Source organism: Trachypithecus francoisi, unplaced genomic scaffold, assembly GCF_009764315.1.
Source record: "Trachypithecus francoisi isolate TF-2019V2 unplaced genomic scaffold, Tfra_2.0 Lachesis_group21, whole genome shotgun sequence".
NCBI lineage: Eukaryota > Metazoa > Chordata > Mammalia > Primates > Cercopithecidae > Trachypithecus > Trachypithecus francoisi.
This window is the reverse complement of record NW_022681467.1, coordinates 27424313-27448910: the sequence shown is the minus strand read 5'-3', so window position 1 is coordinate 27448910 and position 24598 is coordinate 27424313. Positions and strand designations below refer to the sequence as shown.

At 49.5% G+C, this 24598-nt stretch overlaps 2 protein-coding genes across 2 annotated transcripts in view; one reads left to right on the top strand and one right to left on the bottom strand.

Annotated features, from left to right (window-relative positions):
* The first annotated feature begins 4012 nt into the window (after positions 1-4012).
* Positions 4013-11771, top strand: PDRG1 (p53 and DNA damage regulated 1). Its single transcript, XM_033186065.1, has 5 exons — positions 4013-4247; positions 6108-6183; positions 7889-7963; positions 10172-10252; positions 10841-11771. Exons 1-5 carry the CDS (start codon positions 4161-4163, stop codon positions 10921-10923), a joined length of 402 nt encoding a protein of 133 aa, XP_033041956.1. The 5' UTR covers positions 4013-4160; the 3' UTR covers positions 10924-11771.
* Positions 11772-13853: 2082 nt separating this feature from the next.
* TTLL9 (tubulin tyrosine ligase like 9) overlaps positions 13854-24598 on the bottom strand; it is a 63774-nt gene continuing 53029 nt past the window's right edge. Inside the window, 5 exon segments of the mRNA XM_033186058.1 lie at positions 13854-13964; positions 17962-18086; positions 19624-19737; positions 22377-22573; positions 23408-23466. Of these exon segments, the coding sequence (XP_033041949.1) occupies positions 13888-13964; positions 17962-18086; positions 19624-19737; positions 22377-22573; positions 23408-23466 (572 nt within the window). The 3' untranslated portion in view covers positions 13854-13887.

The following is a 24598-nucleotide window of genomic DNA, read 5'->3' as shown; positions in this document are numbered from 1 at the left end:
CCCAGGAGGTGGAGGTTGAAGTGAGCAGAGATTGTGCCACTGCACTCCAGCCTGGGTAACAGAGTGAGACTCCATCTCAAAAAAAAAAAAAAAAAAAAAAGGAAAAGAAAAAGAAAACACTAGTAGGAGGTGAGGGAAGGAACCATGTAGACATCAGGGAAAAATGCAGGTGGAGGCAGCAGCCAATCGAAAGACCCTGAGGCAGGCCGGGCACGGTCGCTCAAGCCTGCAATCCCAGCACTTTGGGAGGCCGAGACAGGCAGATCACAAGGTCAGGAGATCGAGACCATCCTGGCTAACACCGTGAAACCCCGTCTCTACTAAAAAATACAAAAAACTAGCCGGGCCAGGTGGCGGGCGCCTATAGTCCCAGTTACTCAGGAGGCTGAGGCAGGAGAATGGCGTAAACCCGGGAGGCGGAGCTTGCAGTGAGCTGAGATCTGGCCACTGCACTCCAGCCTGGGCGACAGAGCGAGACTCCGTCTCAAAAAAAAAAAAAAAACAGAAAGACCCTGAGGCAGGATCATGCCTGGCATGTGTGAGCAGCAGCAGGGAGGTAGTCGATGACCCAGCGAGGGGGACACTTTTCCAATGAACAAGACAGACAAGGTCTCTGCCCTGGGGAGCTCACAACTATAAAGCGAGGTGTTTAGAGAACAAAGGTGGTATGGGAAATGCAGAGATGAGGGAAGTCCAAGAAACTGTGGGGGCCCAGAGAGGACTCGACCCTCAGGAGGAGGTAACCCCAAGCTGAGCAGTGGGGGATATAGAATAGTTACACATGAATAAAGGCATGGGAGAAAATTAATCTAGACCGATGGGGGAGTATGTACAAAGGCCCTGAGAATCCCACCACTAGTCACCACCCTCACTGCTGTCTCCTGGTGCAGTGGCCACCCTCTCCTGCCCGGATGATTATAGCAGCCTCCTCTTAGGTCTCCCACAGAAGGGCAAAGAAGCTAAAGTATGCAGTCACTAACGCCTCTCTTTTCTCGGTAGGAGTTCACACTTGTGGATATTAATTCACTGCATTCCCCTCTCAACCTGCATCCATGAGCAGAGAGAAGCAGGAAGCCACAGGCATATGCAGCAGTGTCTGCAGATGACCTCTGGGGAGGCCCTAGTGGATTTTGGGTGGGGCTCTGCCAGCGCCTTCTACAGCCCTGTGTGCTCAATGTCTCCTTCTCCTCTCTGTCCTACCCTCCCCCCCTCACTAATTCTATTCAAATACACTGGCTGTTCCCTCTGCCTGGAACGCTCTTCCCCTAGATATCCACAAGGCTCACCCCCTCATCTCCTCCACACTTTTGTTCAAATGCCATCTCCTCAGAGACACCCTCTCTGACCATCTTATCTCAAATAGCCCCTCCATTATTCCCTCTCCACCTTGTCCTGTACTAGCTTTTCTTTCTCTCCTTCCTTCCTTCCTTTCTTCCTTCCCTCCCTCTCCCTCCTTTCTTTCCCTTTCCTTCCTTCCTTCCTTTTCTCTTTTTTCTTTTCTTTTCTTTTTTCTTTCCTTCCTTCCTTCCTTCCTTCCTTCCTTCCTTTCTTTCTTTCTCTCTCTCTCTCTCTCTCTTTCCTTTTCTTTTCTTTTTTAGAGAAAGGGTCTCACTCTGTCACCCAGGCTGGGGTACAGTGGCACGATTGTAGCTCACTGCAGCTTTGAACTCCTGTGCTCAACTGATCCTCCCACCTCAGCCTCCTGAGTAGCTGAGACAACAGCCGCACACCACTACATCTGGCTAATTTTTTTATTTTTATTTTTTGGTAGAGATGGAGGTCTTGCTATGTTGCCCAGGCTGGTCTCGAACTCTTGGTTTCAAGTGATCCTCCACTTTGGCCTCCCAATGTGTTGGGATTACAGGTGTGAGCCCCCACATCAGGCTGTTATTTCTGGTAGCACTTTTCACCACCTGACATACATTTACTTGTTTGTATGTTGATTGTTTCTCTCACCAGACTGGGAATTCCTGAGGGCAGGGACCATGTCCAGTTTTGCTCATGGCAGAATCCCTATCACAGGGCCTGGGAAGTCAATAAATAATTGTGAAATAAATGGTTCTGAAACTGAAATGCTCTCCGAGAGTCTTTCTGGGTCTGACCATTTCAAAGTCTTGGAAATGACTATGATTCCCCTCCCCAACATTTCCAGTGGCCAGGGGTGGCCTCTAAGGGCCAGTCACCACCAAGAAGCTGCTAATCTGGGAGCCTCTCTCAGCCTCTCCCCATCAGGCCCATCTGGTAGGGGTCAAGGGTCAACCTGGAGCCCTCTGTGGGTCCTGAGGTAGAGGAGACGCAGTTCTGGGGTCCAGGCCGAGGGATGCCTGGTGAGCCCCATTTCTGCTTTGGCAAACATTCCCCTTTCCTTCTCAGGGCCTGTGTCTGCATTTCTGAACCAGAAGGTGTTTATACAAAACATCCTGGGTTTGGCGACAAATTCACCCTCAGTGAGGAATCCTTAATGAATCTCCCTCCTTCCCCACACCAGGTGGCTGAAGGAAAAATTAGCTCTGCCTCTGGTAGCTGAAGGCAGCCAAAGGCTAGGCAACACAGAGGTGCTGCTGGGGCTTCTGGGGCCACAATTTTGGGGGAGCGCTTTTTCAGGGTCCAGAAATGGCATGGACACCAGGCACTCCTGGCTTGCTGTGTGATGAGGCACTGCCTTTCTCCTGGCCTCAGTCTGCAGCTGTGAAATGGGGCGGTAATAATCCCATCCATACAAAGGTTGCTTTGACACTCAAGTAAGGCAAAGGGTGTGAAGGGTTACAAGAGGTCAAAAGGAGAGAATAAGAAGCTGGAATCAGAGAGGCAAAAGATCAGAGTGATAATACCAGTTCTGCTCTTCAGACTTTCAAAGTCCTTTCCCAGAGCCTTTTACAGCCCTGTGGGCTCAATGCCTCCTTCCCCTCTGACCTCCTGCCTACTTCCCCCTGCCCATTCTGTTCCACATACACTGGCTGTTCCCTCTGCCTGGAACACTCTTCTCCTAGGCATCCACATGGCTCACCCCTCACATTCTTTTCAAAGCCTTACCTCTCTCTGAGTTCTGTTTTTTTCCAGCTATCCAATGAGGAGTTTGGGCATGAAGACCTCGTGGGAACTCTCTGGTTCTGATGGTAACCATTTTCCATCTGCCTGCCTCCTCTGGGAAGTCCTACCAATCCTACAACCCACACCCGTTTGCTTTTCTGAGCTACCATTTCATTGCTTACTGCCCATAGTTTTCAAGTCTGTTCCTTATGTATAGGCCAGTTACTCTGGGCATTGGGTCCAACAATGAACTCTGGCTAAATGGAATTAAAAGTGATACAGTGATTACTGCTGGAGTGCAGTGGTGCCATCAGAGCTCACTGCAGTCTCCACTCCCCAGGTGCAAGTGCTCCTCCCACCTCAGCCTCCTGAGTAGCTGGGACCAACAGGCGCGCCCCACCGCACCCAGCTAATTTTTTTTCATTTTATTTTTAATTTTTAGTGGAAACGGAGGTTTTACTCTGCTGCCCAAGCTGATCTCTAACTCCTCGGCTCAAGTGATTCCCCCGGGCTTTGGCTTTCCAAAGTGGGATTACAGGCATGAGCCACTGCGCCCAGCCGATTCCTACTTCCTTCCGATTCTGTGGAGAGACACTGAGGCGGATTTTTATTCATCCCCTTTTTATAAATTAGAAACTGAAAGTGTCAGAGATTAAACATAAGTCACACTGCCACACGGGCCTTCTTGGTGTTTCTTAGCCAGGGGAAGAATCATATTTCCCAGGTCCTGATCACTACCTGCCATTAATTGTCGGTGTTTCCCACTGGAATGAAGTTCCATGACGGCAGGGATTTTGTTGTGTTCACTGCTGCATCCTAAGCACCTAAAACTGCTTGGCACATAGTAAGCGCTCAAGAAGTATGAACCGAGGGAGTCAGAGACAACTCACGGACTGAACTCTCTGAGCCTGCAGAGGGCGCTCCAGCCCCGCCCCCAATGCTAGGCCCCGCCTCTCGCAGCCGGCTGGCGCACAAGCGTTGGAGCCTGCGCACCACCGTTCTTTTAACTGCGCAGGCGCGCCGGAAGCCCCTTGAGAGCGGCGCATGCGCAGCGGGAGTCGAAACGGAGACCGCCCCTTCCCTCCCCCCACCTCCAGGGTCGCGCGAGAGCCCCAGGAGGAGTTGGTGGTATGCTATCGCCCGAGGCGGAGCGAGTGCTGCGGTACCTGGTGGAGGTGGAGGAGCTCGCTGAGGAGGTGCTGGCGGACAAGCGGCAGGTGAGAGGCCCGTCCGCGGCGCTGGGGCGTGGCGGCCGGCGCCGTCGGAAAGCCCGCGGGGTCGCGGAGAGTTGACCCGGACAGGCGGTTAACGGCTGCGAGGCGACAGACGTGGGCCGATAAATATTCGGCCGCTACTACGCGAGCGCCTGCGCTGTACTGGTCATTCCTCGCTCTTCATCTTTTCTCTGCCCCTTGCCATACTCTCTGGATCTCGACCCATCATGCTCTGGGCGGTTTCCCCGAGCACCTGTTTCAAAATGCACTTCCCGGCCCCATGGTTGATCTGGGGGCACCGCCCTGTAAAGGCCCTCAGGGGAGAGCTGGAACCGAAAAGAGGCCTGAGGGGGCCTTGTGACTGGGAGGGGTGGGGACCTGGGGGAAGGTGGCGCCCTGTTTATGGGGTGCCTTGTAGGGGGTTTGGGTCAGGCTCTAATTTAAGTGCCAAGTTTTAGAAGGGAGTTCCTTGGGGAAGGAGGGTGACGTAATTGGATTTAGGTTTTAAAAGGATCCCCCGCTACTGTGTGGAATACAGAATATAGGCGGGCAAGGGTGGAGGCAGGGAGATGGGTGAGGGGCCATTGCTATGGTCCAGACCAGAGATGGATTTGGACTAGGTAGTGGTGGTGGAGAGAAGTGAAGGGGTCAGAAATGTATTTTGGAGACAGACTCAGTAGGCCGTGATAGTGGCTGTGTAAAGGGGTGAGGGAGCCGCGGGAGTCGTGACTCCCTCTCATCTCCAGTTAGAAGGATCAGGTATTTACTGAGAAGGGGAAAACTTGGGCAAGAATCTGTCAACTTAAATACTGGATCAGGGTGTGCTGGATGAGAATAATAAGAGCAGTTAAAGTTTATCAGCAGGCCTGGTGCGGTGGCTCACGCCTGTAATCCCAGCACTTTGAAAGGCCGAGACGGGCGGATCACGAAGTCAGGAGATCGAGACCATCCTTGCTAACACGGTGAAACCCTGGCTCTACTAACAATACAAAAAATAAGCCGGACGTGGTGGCGGGCGCCTGTAGTCCCAGCTACTCGGGAGGCTGAGACAGGAGTATGGCATGAACCTGGGAGGTGGAGCTTGCAGTGAGCCGAGATTGCGCCACCGCACTCCAGCCTGGACAACAGAGGGAGACTCCGTCTCAAAAAAAATAAAAAATAAAAAAAAGTAAAAATAAATAAATAAAGTTTATCAGCTACTTACTATGTGCCAGGTACTGTGTTAAGTCATTTAATTGCTGGCTCAATAACCTGTGAGGTAGGTACTGTTTGTAGCTCCATTTTGCGGAGTAAATAGGAAGGTGAAATTACACAGCTTGAGGCAGACAGCAGGATTCGAACTTGGGTATTCCAGCTCCAGAACCAGCACTCTCGTGCAGTATACTGTACTACTGCTTCCATTCCTTAGTAGCTATTGTGTTGTTACCACTGTCTCAGTGCCCCCAATCCTGCTGTTCTAATCTAGTACTGTTGGGTTTCTCTGATACTAGTTCAGAATCAGCTGGAGAAGTTTGTCCAAAAATAAACATTAGGCCTGCTTAATCACAGTGTGTAGGGGAAGGGTTTCCACTCCTCTGGTGATTCTGATATGCCCTAAAGTTCGAGTGGATAATGCACAATTTCCCGTTTAGTCGGCACATGTTTTCCCAGCATCTTCTCTGGGCAGAGGGCAGCTGCACACAGCATTGTCTTTCAGACCAGGAAGCTGAGTGAGAGAAGAAAACATTCACACATCAATCCATTTTAGGCAGGACATTGGATGTAACCAGGAATAATTCATTGTCTCTGCAGCCATTGTCTGTCAAGAGGTGACAGCTTGGGGCAAGAGATAGCTGAGTTCCCTTCTGTCCCTGTGGTTTTCAGATTGTGGACCTGGACACTAAAAGGAATCAGAATCGAGAGGGCCTTAGGGCCCTGCAGAAGGATCTCAGCCTCTCTGGTAAGTTGAAATTTTCTCAGTGCAGCCCTGGAGGCCTGTTCCATTTTCCTTTAAGGCCTTTACGTTGTCCCTGATAGAGATCAGGCAGGAGGTCACAGCTGTATAACTCAGCCTTGTGGGAAATTGAAACAGTCTGAGGAGATGGGGGAGCAAGTTTTGCAGTTCTGGCACAGACTGTGGTTCAGGATTTTGCCTGCTCACTTCAGTGACTGGTCGTTAGCTCCTGGCTTAGCGACAATGGCAGACACTGAGAGAGTGTTGGGGGTGTATGAAACTGATGGTTCCTGCCCTTGTGCTTTACAGATGAGGAAAACATCGTAAAATGTGTAATTAAAAGTTGTAAGATGTAATCCCAGCACTTTGGGAGGCCGAGACGGACAGATCACGAGGTCAGGAGATCGAGACCATCCTGGCTAACACCGTGAAACCCCGTCTCTACTAAAAAAAATACAAAAAACTAGCCGAGCAAGGTGGCAGGCGCCTGTAGTCCCAGCCACTCGGGAGGCTGAGGCAGGAGAATGGCGTGAACCCGGGAGGCGGAGCTTGCAGTGAGCTGAGGTCTGGCCACTGCACTCCAGCCTGGGCGACAGAGCGAGACTCCATCTCAAAAAAAAAAAAAAGTTGTAAGAAAGCCAGAGATGGAATTGGACTTGGGGTGGGTGTTGAGAATATATATCCAGAAGAATGGGAACCCTTTAGATGAGGCCGAGTGGCTGTGGTAGAGGAAGCAGATGGGGAGTAAGTATGGCTGGAGAGAGGGGCAGAGACCAGGCCATAATGAAAGGTCTTGGGGGATAAGGGAGGAAGTTTACATTTTGTTGAAAGTGCACTAGAATGTGCAGAATCTTCCAGTTGCTTCTCATCTCATCTGAGTAAAATCCAGAGGTCCTGCAAGACTGAGTAATCCAGCCCCCGTGAATCCATGAGTGTGCCAATATCATCTCTGCCCCTCCCTGCCCCCCATGACTTCATCCACACTGGTCTCCTTGCTGTTATTTTATTTACTTATATGGAGACAGAGCCTTGCTGTGTCACCCAGGCTGGAGTGCAGTGGCGTGATCTCGGCTCACTGCAACCTCTGTCTCCCAGGTTCAAGTGATTCTCGTGCCTCAGCCTCCTGAGTAGCTGAGATTACAGGCATGTGCCACCACACCCAGCTGATTTTTGTATTTTTAATAGATACAGGGTTTCGCCATGTTGGCCAGGCCGGTCTCGAGCTCCTGGCCTCAAGTGATCCACCTGCCTTGGCCTCCCAAAGTGCTGGGATTACAGGCATGAGCCACTGCGCCCGGCCCCTTGCTGTTCTGAACACCCCAAGCACACTACTGATCTTTGCTGTTCCTGTTTCCTTTGTTTGGCTGTTTCCCCAGATGTCTGCAGTGCTCCCACTCTCACTTTCCTTGGGTCTCTATGTAGATATCATATAATCAGTAAGGCCTTCTTGGACTACCTGGTATGAGTAACAAGGTCCTCCTCTGGCATTGCCTAGCCATCTTAGCCTGCTTTATTTTTCTCTACAACTTTTAATCAAGGTCTGAAAAATCATGTCTTTGTTTATTCTCTCTCTTCCACTATAACATAAGCTCCAAGAGGGCAGGAGTTTTGTCTTGTTCTGCTGTGTTGTCTGTATCTAAAACAATGCCTGGCAGATAATAGGTACTCAAAAAAAAAAAATTGTTGAAGGAATTACCATTTGCTCTTTCAGAAGATGTGATGGTTTGCTTTGGGAACATGTTTATCAAGATGCCTCACCCTGAGACAAAGGAAATGATTGAAAAAGGTAAGGCCTCCTGGGGATGGGTCAGGGATGTGCTGCCTCTTCCACCAGCTTTGGTCTTAACCCAGAACAGGGAGTCAGGCTTCAGGTAGCTGGAGGAGAGGCAGCTCTGTCACAGGGTTCAGACTGCTGTAGGTTTCAATTCCACCTCTGCCACTGTGGGTTATTTCCTCATTTCTAAGAGGGGAATGTGTCTATGTAGCACAGCTGTGAAGTTGAGGTAAAACAGTATGTGTGCCTAGCATAGTGTTTTCTTACTAGTGAGGAATCAGTTGGGCTGCAGCTAACAAAACCAAACAAATTGAGACTTAAGGAAATATGCTTCTTTTACTCTTGCATAAGAAATTGTCCAGAGGTGTGTAGTCCAGGCCTGGCATAGCTGCCCAGCAGTGGTACCTTAGCATATTCTCCTGGTTGTTGTTTCATCATTGCAGTCCTCATGTCCTCATGCCAGGCTGGAGGAAAGACAGAAGGCTTTTGCCACATAGAGCTTTGCCTTCTATTTTGGAAGTGAGGCCATCTCCTCAGGGACTTCCTGCCAACATCTCATTGGCCAGACTAAGTCACATGGTTACCCATAGCTGCAAGAGAGCCCAGGAGAGTGAGCTTTTCTTTTCCACATGCCCTGCAATAGAGACTGGGTTGAATATGGAGGTTTGGGGAGAGTAAACGTCTAGGGTCTGCCATAGCTTGGGCACTCAGTGTACTCACTTTCCACAACCATAATCTGGAGGCTCTTTGGAAAAGCATCTTAAAGCAAGTCAGGCTGCAAATGGATTATTGGCTAGAAAAAGAACAGGCTACACATATTTTTTCTTCCATAACCTTGAAAATGGCCAAAAGGACAAGCAAGGTTGCCTCAGTCACTGAAGATAGGGTGTCTTCATACCTCATGAAATAAAACTTCTTTTTTTTTTTTCCTTGAGACAGAGTCTTACTCTGTCACCCAGGCTGGAGTGCAATGGCGCTATCTCGGCTCACTGCAACCTTGCCACCCAGGTTCAAGCAATTATCCTGCCTCAGCCTCCTGATTAGCTGGAATTACAGGTGCATGCCATCATGCCCGGCTAATTTTTGTGTTGCTTTAGTAAAGACAGGGTTTCACTATGTTGGCCAGGCTGGTCTCAGAACTCCTGACCTCAGGTGATCCACCCGCCTTGGCCTCCCAAAGTGCTGGGATTACAGGCGTGAGCCACTGCTCCCGGCCAATTACATAAAACTACTAACAGAGAAAGCTATATCCAGCATGGAGAAGTTTCCAACTGTTGTGTTGAAAAAATACAGTAATAATATGGTTATAAAACTAAACTGCACTTGGTGGTGGGCTGTAGACTAAGCTTTCAGAGGGGTCCCTTGCCTGGGTTGAGGATCTTGTTGGCTCTTTTGGTCCCCAAATGTGGTCTTGTCACCGCACCTAGAGGGGTTCTGAGACATCATCAGGTTTCTTGGGGATCACCACAGGCTAAACAAGCTCATGGACACTGGGGTTACTCATTCACAATGAGAAATAGAATCAGGCTGTAAGACTTGGCCATTCAGGGTTTCTCCCTATCAGAAAGAGTGAGTCTGTGGGGAGACAGACTAGCCAGAATGTCACTCGTGAGCAGGTAGAATTGGCTGAGTGACTTCCACCTCTGTCATCACACTGACTTTTCTCAGGGGCAGTCCAGGATACTAGGAGACCCTTTTCTGTTCACAGTGGCTAATTAAGTTAAGCCTGAGCATTAGGCTTGCATGTTGATTGTTTACGTCACATATTCACACAATCATATTTTTCTAAAACCCCCCCACCTTGATGGACTCGAGTTTGTAAAATTTCTTAGGCATCCATTTTCTAGCCATCTAGGGTGGGCTGAATCTAGAGATGCTTCTTTGTTTGTGCATTGGAGTTTCCCATAATTTCATTGTGGGAGGGCGGCCTAAAGTCCTGATGTTGCCTTTTCGGTCCACTGACCACCTCAAGGTACTTTGCATAATGCAAAAAAGGCCAGTGTAATGGAAGTCGGGACTGCTGTGTCCTGGGCTCTCTGAGTGGTCCTGAGCAGGTCATGTCCCTTCTAGCCTTGAATCCTTCCTCAGTTGGCCTCTGATGTCTCCTTTTCCTTCCTGAAAGCTACACGCCCTTGCTGGGGAGAGGCTGGCATCTCCACTCCTGGGATCAAGTCTGTCTGGTACAATCTCATCCTCTGCTTGCCCCCCTCATTTTTTCAGATCAGGATCATCTGGATAAAGAAATAGAAAAACTCCGGAAGCAACTTAAAGTGAAGGTCAACCGCCTTTTTGAGGCCCAAGGTATTGGCCTAGCAGGGACTGGAGACGAGGAGGGGAGAGAATCATCAGCATGGACTTTGAAGGGCAGGGGTGGGAAGCCCGACCCTCAGAGGTGGGCAGTGGCCGGAGCAGCCTGTGAGTGGCCCTGGAGGTGTGCACAGTGGTTGGTTGTAGCTGCCCAGGGACAGAATGGATGGGAATTTATGGAGTCCTAGTCCGGTCACAGCTTCTTTTCCAGGTCCCAGGAACCGCTTGGGGTGATCTCACATTATACATCAGGGCATGGCATGGGGATCAGATAGCTCCGACTGAGGAAACTCAGAAGGCTTCAGTGAGTGATTGAGGTCAGAGCTGAAATTCTTGATAAACACAAGCACTCTAGATTGGTCACAGGTCTTGGAAAAACAGCAGAGTCATGACTTTGTAGGTTCTTGGTGACACAGGAGTGGTGGTGATGCCTCATCTGGTGCATTGCAGAATTGGAGGCCCATCCCTGCCAGACCTCCAGGCCAAGTTTGGCAGCATTAGTGCAGCGTCAGCCCCCTTCCTGGGCCTGGTTCCAGAGCCAACAGGAGGCCTGACGTGCTGATGGATCATCTTCTCTCCTAGGCAAACCGGAGCTGAAGGGTTTTAACTTGAACCCCCTCAACCAGGATGAGCTTAAAGCTCTCAAGGTCATCTTAAAAGGATGAGACTCAAGAACCAAGATGGGGAACCAGCAACCCCCCAGGGTCATGGAGGACCCAGAACCCTCCAACCTTGACATCTGTAAGGACAGGATCTGCCCTGTAAGGGGACAGGCATCAGGAATCTGGCCATGAAAACCTCTTTGTCTGTAGTGCTTGGCTACTCTGTGATGGCAGGAGGGAACCTTCAGCCTGTCTGGCTGCTGGACCTGGACACCAGGGCTCAGTGGACACAAGATCTATTGATGGGCCTTGGTAGCCATCAGTGGGTGTGTGGGGCAGTGGCTGTGGGGGTGTAAGAATGACTGCAACAGGCACTTCCCAACAATGGCCTGCTGTTCACATGGACCCTGAGCAAGGGAGGGAGGGAGGGGCAGAGTGGAGTTTCATTCCAGCATTCCTCTCAGAAGGGAGAGAGGTTTTCAGGCAGGTGCCATGGGGTTGAAATAAACCAGGAGGCTCATGGGTGGTTGCTGAATGAAGAAGAATCTTGGTGCTTTGTGGCTTACCACAGCCATCTGTGGGGCAGGCACACACACCTCCCTGCCAGCTCCATTTTTGTGCTTTTTCCCTGCTTGATTCCAAGAGTGGGTGCTGCCTAGCAGCCCTTTGTGGCCGTTCTTTACTCAGGAGGGCCTTGCAGAGTCCTGCACCAGGCCTAGGTGAGTGGGTGCACCTCTTACCATATATGACATGTGTCACGAGTGCCCTTCCGCCCCCTCTGAAAGTGGGGCCTGGCCAGCACTGCTTGTTACTGTCTGCCTTCAGTGGTCTGAGGTCCCAGTATGAACTGTCATGAAGTCAAAACTCTTGTGTTCATTAAGGGCTCAATAAATGTTAGCGGAATGAATGAATAGCAGCAACTAGTCTTTATTTACCTCATCTAGTTCTTCAGTGAGGGCACGCCGCTCCATTTAGAATACCACCTATGAACGTGGTTCTTGCCTTGAAATGAACCTGTGATTTGACAGGCAGGTGACAACAAATTGCAGCATGGCAGAGGCACACCTCTCCTGGTTCCCCTGCTTCTTGGCTCTAGCTCATAGTTACATAGAAACACAGGCTGTCATGGCCAGTTTTTACGTTTTTTCAAGAGAAGCTAGACATTTGGGTTGTGAAGTTGAATCTCCTGTCTTTTAAATATTTTTGACTAATGCAGAAACTGTTTTAAAACGTGAGTGTGGGTCACAGGTGTTTTACCCTACCCAAGCCAAACTTGGCCCAGACCTACAGTTTTGAATCCTCTTGAGTTTTGCGGAAATTACTATGTGTTTTCCTGTGATCTCTTAAGAAGTAGGCAGGTGGAATTGGAAACAAACTGTCCATCCACAGGGGACTAGTTAAAGGAATCAGTAGCTCCAGATAGTGCAATACCATACAACTATAATCAAGAATAAGCAACAAGCTCCAAGATACATCAAGTGAGAAAAGCAAGGGGAAGGCAGGTGTCTTATAAGCTAATAATGTGTGTGCAAATACAATGTCATTCCCTCAGAACAGCACCTGCAGGGTTGGGGCACAGAGGTGGGAGGGAAGGAGATGTCACCCTATACCCATTGGTAAACTTTGGATTTTAAACCACATGAATATATTACTTATTTTTAAATGTAAATATAGTAGGGAGTTGCAGAATTCACCTTGCTAGATGTTCTCCAGTATGACTGCCTGATTCACAATTTCACCATTGGAAAATTGCCCCTTCCTCCCTTGCAGGGTGGGTGCTGGGCCAAAAAGAGCCAATTGCATTCCTTCTGGAAATAGGGAACCTGGAGCCGATGCCTGGACCTGTCTGTGTTTGCCTCAGTCGCAAGGATGAATGGGAGAAGTCCTCATGCTCTGAAGGCAGAAGGTCCAGAGTGGCTTGGCTTCTGGCTTTCCTAAAGTCGGCTGGTTCACTTCTTGGATTTGCCAGTATTTTCCTTCTAAAAGTCTTCCCTTTGGGCTTAACCTAGGCAGTCAGATTCCACCATTTGCAGCCAGAGAAAGTACTCTGAAGCAGGCGGAGTGGTAGAGGGAGTAAATCCCCCCTGGAGCAGTTACCCCAACAGCCCCGACTCTTGTTGCAACCCCTCTTAAACCAAGAGGAGGCTTAGATGTGTAAGATGTGAAAATGCAGAGATTTTTACTCACACTCAACTCCCCAAGCTGTCCTGCCCATGAGCCCAAGGTTTTCTGGTTTCTGGCTCAGCTCCAAAGCTCAAACACAGGGCCTAGAGAAGCACTTAAGTCACCCATCTGACTTAGATCAATACACCTTTGCAGAGACCCTCACTAAGCTCTGCCTCCCTGGTCTGTCTTGTCCATCTGAGAAGTGGGGATGCTGTGTCCCACTGGTTTTCAGATGATGGTCACGGAGCCCCATGGGTTCCCGACATGCAGGGTCAGGGTATTACAAGGAGAATAGGATGTGTTTAGGGCTCAGTACTTCCCCAGACCCCCAATAAACACAATCTAATAACTGCTTGCTTTGTAAGCACAGCTTAAAAGACAAGTTCCTTAGCCTCCAAACCCTTGCTCCTGAAGGACCTTTTCAAAAGCACTGACTTGGGAGGCATCCAAGTGTCAAAGCCAGGAGGACTTGGCTGCAGCCAACAGTATCCCCTGAACCAGGCCTGGTGCCCAGTGACTCCAAGTAGGGCCTGTGCTCATTTATTAGATATGATCTCTTGGGGGTAGCAGAACTTGCTGTATTTGTTCTCTTTGGGCCTAATTGCCAAGTCAGTTTGTCAAGGTTAAAACACCCCCCAGTCCCAGGGATTGGTGTCTCCTGGTACAAAGATGCCTGGGGATGGGCTGGAGGTATCCAAGGGGCCCAATTCAGGTAGTAAGCTGTAGCTGCTAAGCCAGCAAAGCTGGTGCCAGGCTTGAGGTGGGGAGGTGAGAGCTCTGAGGTGCTGTGCTGGGATCTGAGAGTGCGGGGGAGGCCTGGGTGGCACCTGCTAAGGCTGATTTCCTCCTGGCAGCTGGGGATCAACTGGAAGCTTTCTTCTGGACTTGAAGGGAGTAGAAGAGCTGCCTCAGTTGTTTTTTCCGATCGTTGACGCAGCCTGGAAAGGAAGTGGGGTGTTGGCTGGCATGACCTGTGCTTGGGAGGAGTGGAGGGGCCTGTACCCCCACTCCCTGCTGGGAAGAGGGGACAGCAGGAGTCAGACAACCACACAGAGCCTGTGGTTTACATCCTGGCTCCATTCCTGAACTGCCATGGCCCTCAAGCAGGCCATTTACCCTTTCCAGCATCAGTCTTCTCATCTGTAAACCAAGATACTACTGCCCACCTTAGGGAGTGAACATGAGGATTGGGAGCTTCCCTCAAGCCAGGGACTGCTCCAGATGCTGAATGTGGATGGATTTGTTTGGCCTTCACGGGAATGATGTGTAGAAGGGAAAACGGGCTCAGAGAAGTTAAATCATTTGAACCCAGACTACCTGGTGCCAGAGCTACACTCTTAACCACTACCCCACACTGCCGCTCCTCCTGGCTTTGCTCAGTGAAAATGCATTTAGGCCGGGCGCGGTGGCTCAAGCCTGTAATCCCAGCACTTTGGGAGGCCGAGACAGGCGGATCACGAGGTCAGGAGATCGAGACCATCCTGGCTAATATGGTGAAACCCCGTCTCTACTAAAAAATACAAAAAACTAGCCGGGCGACGAGGCGGGCGCCTGTAGTCCCAGCTACTCGGGAGGCTGAGACAGGAGAATGGCGTGAACCCGGGAGGCGGAGCTTGCAGTGAGCTGAGAGCCGGCCACTGCACTCCAGCCTGGGCAGCAGAGCAAGACTCCGTCTCAAAAAAAAAAAAAGAAAATGCATTTAAAGCTAGCACAGTGCCTGGCTTCTCATAGCTGCCCAGTACTGTCAGCTTTCTTCCCTTACCCAACCCATGTGCCAGGCACAACTGGCTAAGGAATGAGTTTTCCGTACATGTGGCCCCCAGTCCCAGGCAGTTCGTGCTTTTAAATATTTCTGCCATCCTGCTGTGAGCGCTGAGACATCTCTCCCAGGACATTCATGGTGCTACATGTTGGCTATTTGCTCTCAGAGCTGATCCTTGAGGTAACTCTATGGTCATTTAATCTCATGCCAGGCACATTGATGGCACTCAAAAATGCTGCTTGAGTGACTGAATCTCTGTGGCCACTAGTACTGACCTGGGGGTGTCTGCCATCTTCCACATCCCCCCAAACCCTGTCTGTCCCTGCTTCCTAGGCACTCAGCCATTCACTGAGCTGAGTGCCTACTATGCACATCCTCAGGGTTTTCCAAAGTGAGTTCCATGCAGCCCTAACTTAAACTCTATTTGGCTCATTCATAACTCCCAAGTGTTCTTGTCCCGTGCAAACTTCTTGGAGTTCTAGACTCATCTTTGAGTTATCTGCTGACCCTTTCACCTGGATGTCCCTGAACACTTCCCTAACACAGTTCATCAGTACTCTTCCTACCCTAACCAGCTACCCTTGTGTTTACCACCATCAACCCAAACACTTGAAACAGGAATAATTCTAGAGACTTCTAAAGCACTGGCTCTCCCAGCCTGGTCAACATAGTGAGATTTTGTCTCTACAGGAAAAAACACACACACAAAAATAAAATTAGCCAGGTGTGGTGGTGTATGCCTGTAGGCCTAGCTACTTGGGAGGCTGAGGCAGGAAGACTGTTTGAGCCTGGGAGTTTGAGGTTAGTTACAGTGAGCTTTGATTGCACCGCTGCACTCCAGCCTGGGTGACACAGCGACACTCTGTCTCAAAAAAAAAATTAAAAATTAAAATATAAAACAGTGGCTCTCAACTTGGGCTGCATATTGGAAACACCTGAGAGCTTTAAAAGCTACTGATGCCCACACCAACCATATCTTGATCTGGCAGGCATCAGTAGTCTTTAAAGCTCCCGGGTGATTCCAATGGGCAGCCAAGGTAGAGAACCGCCACTTTCCATCTTTGCTACTCAAATGGGGGTCCAGGAACTAGCGCATTGATATCTGAGGTACACTGTTAGCAAAAATGGCTGCAACAATTCCATTCCTTGCACCTCTGTGCAAGGTGACTGCTGCTCCTCTCATCAAGAGGTGGGGTCTATTTTCTTTTCTTTTTTTTTTTTTTTTAAGACAGAGCCTCGCTGTGTCGCCCAGGCTGGAGTGCAGTGGCGTGATCTCGGCTCACTGCAAGCTCTGCCTCCTGGGTTCACGGCATTCTCCTGCCTCAGCCTCCCGAGTAGCTGGGACTACAGGCACCCGCCACTACGCCCGGCTAATTTTTTTTGTATTTTTAGTAGAGACGGGGTTTCACCGTGTTAGCCAGGATGGTTTCGATCTCCTGACCTCATGATACGCCTGCCTCGGCCTCCCAAAGTGTTGGGATTACAGGCATGAGCCACTGCGCCCGGCGAGGTGGGGTCTATTTTCTTACCCAGTGACTAGGTTAGACTAACACATGCTTTGTAGCAGAATGACTTTATGGGACTTCTGAGTCTGGGCCACAAGAGCCTGTGCAGTGTCTTTTCTCTCCCTCTTGGAACCCCGAGTCTACCACATGAAGAAGCCAGGGCCAGACTATTGGAAGACGAGTGGCCACATGGAAAGAGAGGCCCAACTGACAGCCAGTATCAACCCCCACACCTATGAATGAGGCTGTGGTAGCCATCAAGTCTCAGTAAATCTGCCAGGTGCCTGCAGCCCTATGAGTGACCCCAGGAGAGACCTGAGGAAGCATGAGCAAATAAAACAGTTGTTTTAAGCTGCTAGGTTTTGGGAGGGCTTGTTACACAGCAATGGTTAATCCATAGAGCATTACCCAGGAGCTTGTTAGAAATACAATCTTAGGCCCCACCCTAGACCTATGGAGTCACAATCTACAGTTTAACAATATTTCCAGGTGATTGTATGCGTATTAAATTAAGCTTGGACAGGGTTATATAGTCATCTGAAGCGTTATACATTTAGAAAACTAAACAACCCCTAGAAAAATGGATAAAGAGTATAGAGAGCTTACAAAAGAAGAAATGCAAATTTACAAAACGGAAACCTCACCAGTAATCAACGGAATGCACATAAAACAACAATGAGTCAGTATGTTTTACCTCGCCAGTTGGCACAGATTTTTTTTTTCCTAAAAATTCAAATCTGGCAAATTCGTATAATCTTTCTGGAAAGCAATTTGGTTGTAATAATCCCATCCCTTTGGCCCAATAATTCTGCTTCTAGTAATCGGTCCTCAGGAAATGGCCAGAATTTCAGCCGAGCTTAATGTGAAAGGGTGTTCATCATGGTATTATTTATAAAAGTTAAAAAATATAAAATGCAATTGTGCCAAATGTCCAATTATAAGAAATTGGTTTAGTAAATTTTGGCATATGTACAAACTGAAATATTTTGCAGCCATACGGTAATTTTTTTAAACTCTGCCAAGAGGCAGGAGAGTCTAACGGTCAAGCACTCAGGTGTTGGAGCCAGGCAGATGGGAGTTTGAGTCCTGGCTCACCACTTATGACCAAAACCTTCATTCAGCAAGTTACATAGCACCTGGATATCATTTCCTCATCTGTAAAATGACAATAAAAACTGCTTAAAGATGAAATGAGATAATGTATGTAAAAGATTTCATCCAGACTGGACCAAAAAGTGCATTCAAAAGGGAGGCTCTTAATATGCTTGAATGGAAAATGCCACGGGAAAAAGTGGGATTAGAAACTCTAGCCCAATGCCAATTTTGTAAAAGAAAAAGTATGAATATATGCATTTTTTAAGAACTGGAAGGAAATACACCAGATTGTTAAAGATGGTTATGTCTGGATGTTTTTTTATTTCTTTCTTTAGTTTTCAAATATTCTACAATGAGTGTGAATCCTTTTTTTATAATCAGGGGAAGTTTTCACTTTTTAGAAACCAAATTTTAAAATGAGGAACAGAGGTTAAGTCCCTTGCCCAAGGTCACACAGCTGGTAAGTTGCAGATTGAATTCAAACAATCTAACCACTATCCCAACCTGCCTCCTAGACTACCTGGTACCTCCCATGACCCATCCCTTGTGCCCATTCCACCTGGCCCTACATACCGAGGTGTGTGTTGGTCACAAAGTTTCCCATTCCCGACAGGTCAGGAACCCCCTCCTCTCTGCTAACAGGGCCATCATTCCACATGAGGTCAAAGCCCCCGACTCGCTTCTCCCTTCCCGTGAGCCTGGACAGGAAGGAGGCACACAGGGTTAATGAAGGTGCACCTGGCGGGGCCCTAAGACCCAAGTAAGGTCCCTGATCCCTCCCTGAGCCCGACTGATGTCCGTCCCTCAGAAGTCCTTTCTTCCCAACCATTCACTGACTATTTCCCAGGTACCTATGTAGGTCTCTGAGGGGTTGTTCCCCATTTTTCCCCCAAGGCTCCTTGCTCTTGATAACGTGCCCCTATTTGTTTTTGTTGTTGTTTTTGTTTTTGTTTTGAGACGGAGTCTCTGTCACCCAGGCTGGAGTGCAATGGCACGATCTTGGCTCACTGCAACTTCTGCCTCCAGGTGCAAGCGATTCTTCTGACTCAGCCTTCAGAGTAGCTGGGACTACAGGTGCACACCACCACACCCGGCTAATTTTTGTATTTTTAGTAGACATGGGGTTTCACCGTGTCAGCCAGGATGGTCTCAAACTCCTGACCTCAAATGATCTACCCGCCTCGGCCTCCCAAAGTGCTGGGATTACAGGCGTGAGCCACCGCGCCCGGCCACGTGCCTCTATTTGTGATTTGTGGTTTAAAGTCTCCTTTCCTCCTCAGACCTTAAACTCCATAAAGGCAGGGACTAGTTCTGTCGTGTTCCTTACTGTGTCCGCAGGATATGGCACAGGGCCTGGTACAGAGCAGGGCTCAAAAGTTTGTTGAATGAATAGGTAGGTGATGGTAGGAATAGTGGATACCTGAGGTTTCTGCCTGCTCAGCATCCATTTCACCTTCTTTCAGTCCAAGAGTACCTTGGGTTTTGCTTTGAGAACCACTTCTCCCTCCCTTACCCCATGGCTCACATGGGGTTGACCCCACTCCCGAGGAGGTAGGCACAAGAACTATGCTTGGTCAAGCAGAGTCACAATGAGTGGTTTAGGAATGGCCACGTGTCCCAGTTCCCAGCAAGGAGAATCAGTCCTCAAACTTCTGCTGGAATAATTGGGGTAAAGCTAATACAGAGGAAAGAGAAGGGATGGAGATGGAGGGGGAGGGGGAACAGACTAGCCAACATTGAGCACCTGGATTCACCCATTCACCCATTCCTAAAAGTAGCTCTGGGTTTTTTTTCTGCCATTGCACATTTTTATAGCAATAGCTTTGTACTCAGCACTTACTGTTAGCTAGGCACTAGATAGTAAATTATCGTAAATTAATCTAACAACTCTGAGAGGTAGACATGGCATTTTCTATTTTACAGATGAGGAAGCTGAGGCTCAGAAAGGTGATGTGACTAGTCCAAAGACTCACAGTCAGAAGGTTTTGAGGAAATCCTGCTGGACTGTCTCAGAAAGCTGTAGTTGGCCCTGCTCTGCCCTGGAGAGGTCAAGTCCTTGGGTCAGGACCCCACCCTCTGTGGACATCTCAGCTTCTCCATCTACAAAGTGGTAGGGCAGGCCAAAGCCATTGCTGAGAGCCACTCAGGCCCCAAGGTTCTAAGCTTCCCCTCTTTCTTGGTGGGAGCCTAAGTTGTCATGTACAAGGACATGTGATCAAGGCTGCCCTCCCTCACCTTCCTTCCATGTCCACGACATGCAGGGTGTCTTCCAGGAGGCAGGTCTTGAGCTCATAGTCTTCCTGGCTGCTGGCTGTCAGTGATGGGGACGCATTGACCTCCAGGAGCCACCTGGGGAAGAAGGGGAGTAGAGAGTCTCACGGTTACTCGGTCCCTGGAGCCCCTAGGATTTCACGGAGAGGCTAGATGGATGCATGGACCCCACCCTTAATTCAATCCAGGCTACTCCCTCTACCTTTCTATTTTTTAAAATTATTTTTATAGAGATAGGGTCTTGCTAGGTTGCCCAGGCTAGTCTCAAACTCCTGGCCTCAAGTGATCCTCCTGCCTCAGCCTCCCAAAGTACTGGGATTACAGATAGAAGCCACTGTGCCCAGCTCCTCCCCACCCACCTTTTTTTTTTTTTTTTTTTTGGAGAGGGAGTTTTGCTCGTCGCCCAGGCTGGAACAATGGCATGATCTCAGCTCACTGCAACCTCTGCCTCCCAGGTTCAAGCGATTCTCCTGCCTCAGCCTCCCGAATAGCTGGGATTACAGGTGCCTGCCACCATGCCCAGCTATTTTTTTTGTATTTTTAGTAGAGACAGGGTTTCACCATATTGGTCAAGCTGGTCTCAAACTCCTGACCTCAGGTGATCCGCCTGCCTCGACCTCCCAAAGTGCTAGGATTATAGGCGTGAGCCACCTTTCCACTTTGAAGAAAGGTAACTCAAATGTAGAAAGCTGGCACAGGCATGATTATGGTGCTTTCATGGTGTTATTTTTTTTTTTTTTTTTTGAGATGGAGTCTCGCTCTGTAGCCCAGGCTGGAGTGCAGTGGCTGGATCTCAGCTCCCTGCAAGCTCCACCTTCCGGGCTCACGCCATTCTCCTGCCTCAGCCTCCCGAGTAGCGCCTCATGGTGTTAGTGTTTTCCCTTCTTCCAACAGAGATGTGAATGCAAGAAAAACTTCCCTTTCTTAGTGAAAATTTGCGCACTGTAGGTGGCACCCAACCTGCTGTGTCAAGGGTTGGGAAGCAGTGGGGAGGGGTGGAGACTGTGGTGAGCTGGAAAGGGCGTTCCATGTCTAAAGGGGTGGCTGTGGCCAGCTCCAGGAGAGTGTTGTCTTGTGGGCATGTGAGTCCAGAATTGCGAGATCATCTGATTTTTCCAGAAAAGCCAAAAATTGTGATTTCTTTTTTTTTTTTTTTTTTTTTTTTAAGAGTCAGGATCTGGCTCTGTCACTCAGGCTAGAGAGCAGTGGTGCAATGTTAGCTCTCTGCAGCCTTGAATTCCTGGCCTCAAGTCATCCTCCTGCCTCAGCCTCCTGAGTAGTTGGTATTATTATTATAGGTGCTTGAGCCACTGTACTTGGTAATTCTGATTTTTATGTAAACATCTTCCAAATTAGAGCCTGTCAATAAATTAAAATTAAAAACAAAAACAGTCTAAAGGCCAAATTCAAAGTATCTGCAGGCCAAAAGCAGCCCAAAGACCTCCCGCTAACCACCTCTTGTCTTGTTCAACCCCATCCTTTTACAGACAGGAAGCTGGAGCCCAGAGAGGGAAGGGCTCACCTGGCAGGTCTATGGGAGACCAAGTCCCTTTCCACTATACAGCAAATTATCTTGGTAAATTACTCTAACAACTTGGAGAGGTAGACATGGTGTTTCCCATTTTACAAATGAGGAAACTGAGGCTCTGAGGGGTGACGTAGCCACCTGGGGTCCTGTGCAGCCAGTCCTCTTGGACCTGCAGAGTTTTTGCCCACACGGAGGGGCACAGCCGGAGCCATCCTAATCACAACACTCAGGGCTGGACCCCTCTTGTCCAGGCCTAAGGGCAGTGCTGAGGGCCATTGTTTAGGGGTCTCAGCAGGCCAGGTGGTGATTAACTAAGGTCCCTCCCCCAACCTGACTACCCAGGCCCCAGGGTCGCACGTGAATGCTCCAGTGCTTCCTGCAGTAACTGGTGTCCAAGTACTGACCAGAGCTTATTCCTCCACCAGGTCCACCTTAATGCCAGCAGTCACATCCTGCTACAGGGGACAAAGGAGAGAGTCCTGCTGGTGCCAGGACCCTGTTTCCCTTGAGCAAGGGCTTCTCCTCCTGGCTTAGAAAACCCCTCAACACTTACATGGCGACCCTGAATAGCGGGTTGGCTCCTGGATCTGGCAGTGCTGGTGAGGAGCAGCTCAGTCCAGGTCCTTAGACCCTGGGCCTGACTTTGCCCTTGACTTGCTACATGACCTCAAGCTCCCTGACCCTCACTACGCTTCTGTGTCCTGTTGCATCATGCAAGGCCATCATGGTGGTCCCTGCCAGGTCCGGTTTGTTCTATTCATCAGCTCAACCTCTTCCACGGGCATCTTGGGAGTGGATCAAAGTCTTGGCAAAGATCGACATTGTAACAATATTCCATTATACGGCGCTTTGCATCTTCAAAGCTCTAAGACTTACAGAGGGGAAGTTTCTTGCCTGGTATAGGGGAGAATTCCTGACTCAGCAGATGATCAGGAAAGGCCTCCCAGTGCCAGGCTCGGTCCTCGGTGCTCTACAGACTATATCTCACTTATTCCTCATAACGTTCCTATAATGACCTATGGATAAATCCTGTCATGACCAACCCCATTTACAAATGGGAAAATTGAGGCACAGAAAATGTAAGTGTGCACAAGGTTATACAACTAGGAATTGGCAGAGCTGGGATTCAAACCTGGGCAGTCTGGGTATTCAAACTGTGACCTCCTGGCTCTCCCACCCACCCACTTACGGCTTGAGGTCCTGGTCGATGAGGATGTCGTAGCCGTACAGCTCGAAGCAGTGCTTGTCACTGATGATCACCTTCTGCACACTCTGCAGGCTTTTGACAAAGATGTTGTCCATGTCCCTGAAGAGCGTCTCCACCACCTCGGGCCCGTGTTTGGATGCCAGGTACTGCCGGAAGCGCTGCAGCATCCACTTGCAGCCCTGGGCCCCAGGCAGCCAGGTTGAGAGAGGAGCCTCAATTAGTCAGGACCTGGCCTGGTAGGACCCTTACACAATTGCCTTCAGTGTGTCCCTTAGACCTGGGCAAGAGGGGCCCAGCCCTGAGCCCTGTAATTAGGATGACCCCAGGTGTGCCCCTCTTTGAGGGCCAAAAATTCTTCATGTCTAAGAGGACTGGCTATGCAGGATCCCAGAAGTCCCTGCCCACACGGCCTGCGTAGGCCCCTTCTCTGAGCCTCACTTGCTGAGGACAGACCACACTGACCACGGGTGCATCCCAAGGCCAAGGAGTGACCAACAGGCTGCCGTTTTCAGGGGTGTGTATACACAAGGGCCCCACTGTGTAGGATGGAGCCAGGGGAGGGAGAGAAGGGAACAGGTGTGAGCTGGGGACCTGCTCTCCTGTGTCCCCTTGGTCTGGCCCTTGACTTTGAGAAGTCTGAGAATTCTGTATTTGAACCTGGCCTTGCAGGTTATTTTACATAGATAGAGAAATAAAATATATCTGTATGATACATTACATTAATTGATTAATCCATTGGCCAGTAGAAGATATCTGTCAAGGTAGGGGAATAGGACATTTTTTGTTTAGGGGTGTGTTAGTGTGATTACAACTTCTGAATACTTAGATACATGATATGTAGGCCTCCATTTGTAGTCCTGCCCTGAGCCCTGCAAGTGGGATGGGCAGGCCTGCCTCACTGGTGAACACAGGCTCAGACAGGCCTCTCCTGGGCTCCTTGCCACTCTACCCTCCCTACCCCGACCTGGCCCTAGAGGGCTGCACCCGTGCACAGCCGAGCCCGGCTTCCTCACCTTCTTTGGGTGGTAGTCAGGAGATGCTTTTTGCACAGCGACGTTGGTGAGGTGAACATCTGGGAAACGGTGGTAGTCAAGGGTCAGTGTGAACAAAAAGGGCGAGCCCTGCCCCCCGAAGTTCCCAGGACTGAACTGAGACCTTGCTTGGGAATTGATGGGGAAGGCTACGAAGTAGCTCCATGGTCGTGTGTGTGGGCTTTGGAGTCAGTTGGGCCTCAGTTCAAATCCTGCCTGCATCTTTCCTGGCTGTGGGCTCCTGAAAAGCCATTTCACTTCCCTGGGCCTATTTCCCCACCTGTTAATGGGGGTACATAATAGTATATTGACCTCACAGGATTTTTCAAAAGGTTAAATACTGTGCCTCTTCCAGTGCCTGGCATAGCTGATATTATACTATGGCTTTTCTTTTTTTTTTTTTTTTTAATCTTTATGTTATGATTTTTTTTTTTTTTAATCAAGAGGCGTGGTTCTAACAAGTAAAGGAACCAAACACAGAACAACCATCTCAGGACACACTAGGCTGTCTGTCACTAGAGGGGTCCAGGCTGGGCGGCCACTTCGTAGGAATATTGGCAAAGGGATCCAGCACTGGAATAGGGTTAGGGTGGCCTGGAAGACCCAGCCCTGAGATTTGGCCTCTCAGTACCATCACCATCATCACCACCAGTGACATCAGCAGCACTTTGCAGCTTACAAAGCATCTCACTTGTTCCCCAAATTATTCCCGTCTCACAGATGAGACCTTGGAGGCTCAGAGAAGTTAAGTGACCACCATTCAGAATACTTCTTCCTTAACATCTTCCCCCCACAGCTAAGCAGGATGGCTTCCTCAAACCTCCTTGTATTTGTTTGTCTGTTTGTTTTGAGACATAGTCTGTTGCCCAGGCTGGAGTGCAGTGGCGCAATCTCAGCTCACTGCCACCTCCGCTTCCCGAGCTCAAGCGATTCTCCTGCCTCAGCCTCCCAAGTAGCTGGGATTACAGGCGCCTGCCACCATGCCAGGCTGATTTTTGTATTTTTAGTAGAGATGGGGTTTCACCATGTTGGCCAGGCCAATCTCAAACTCCTGACTTCAAGTGATCCGCCCGCCTCAGCCTCCAGAGTGCTGGGATTACAGGTGTGAGCTACCACACCCAGTACCAAACCTCATGAAATGGCCATAAAACCTGACTTTCTCCAGGACTTACT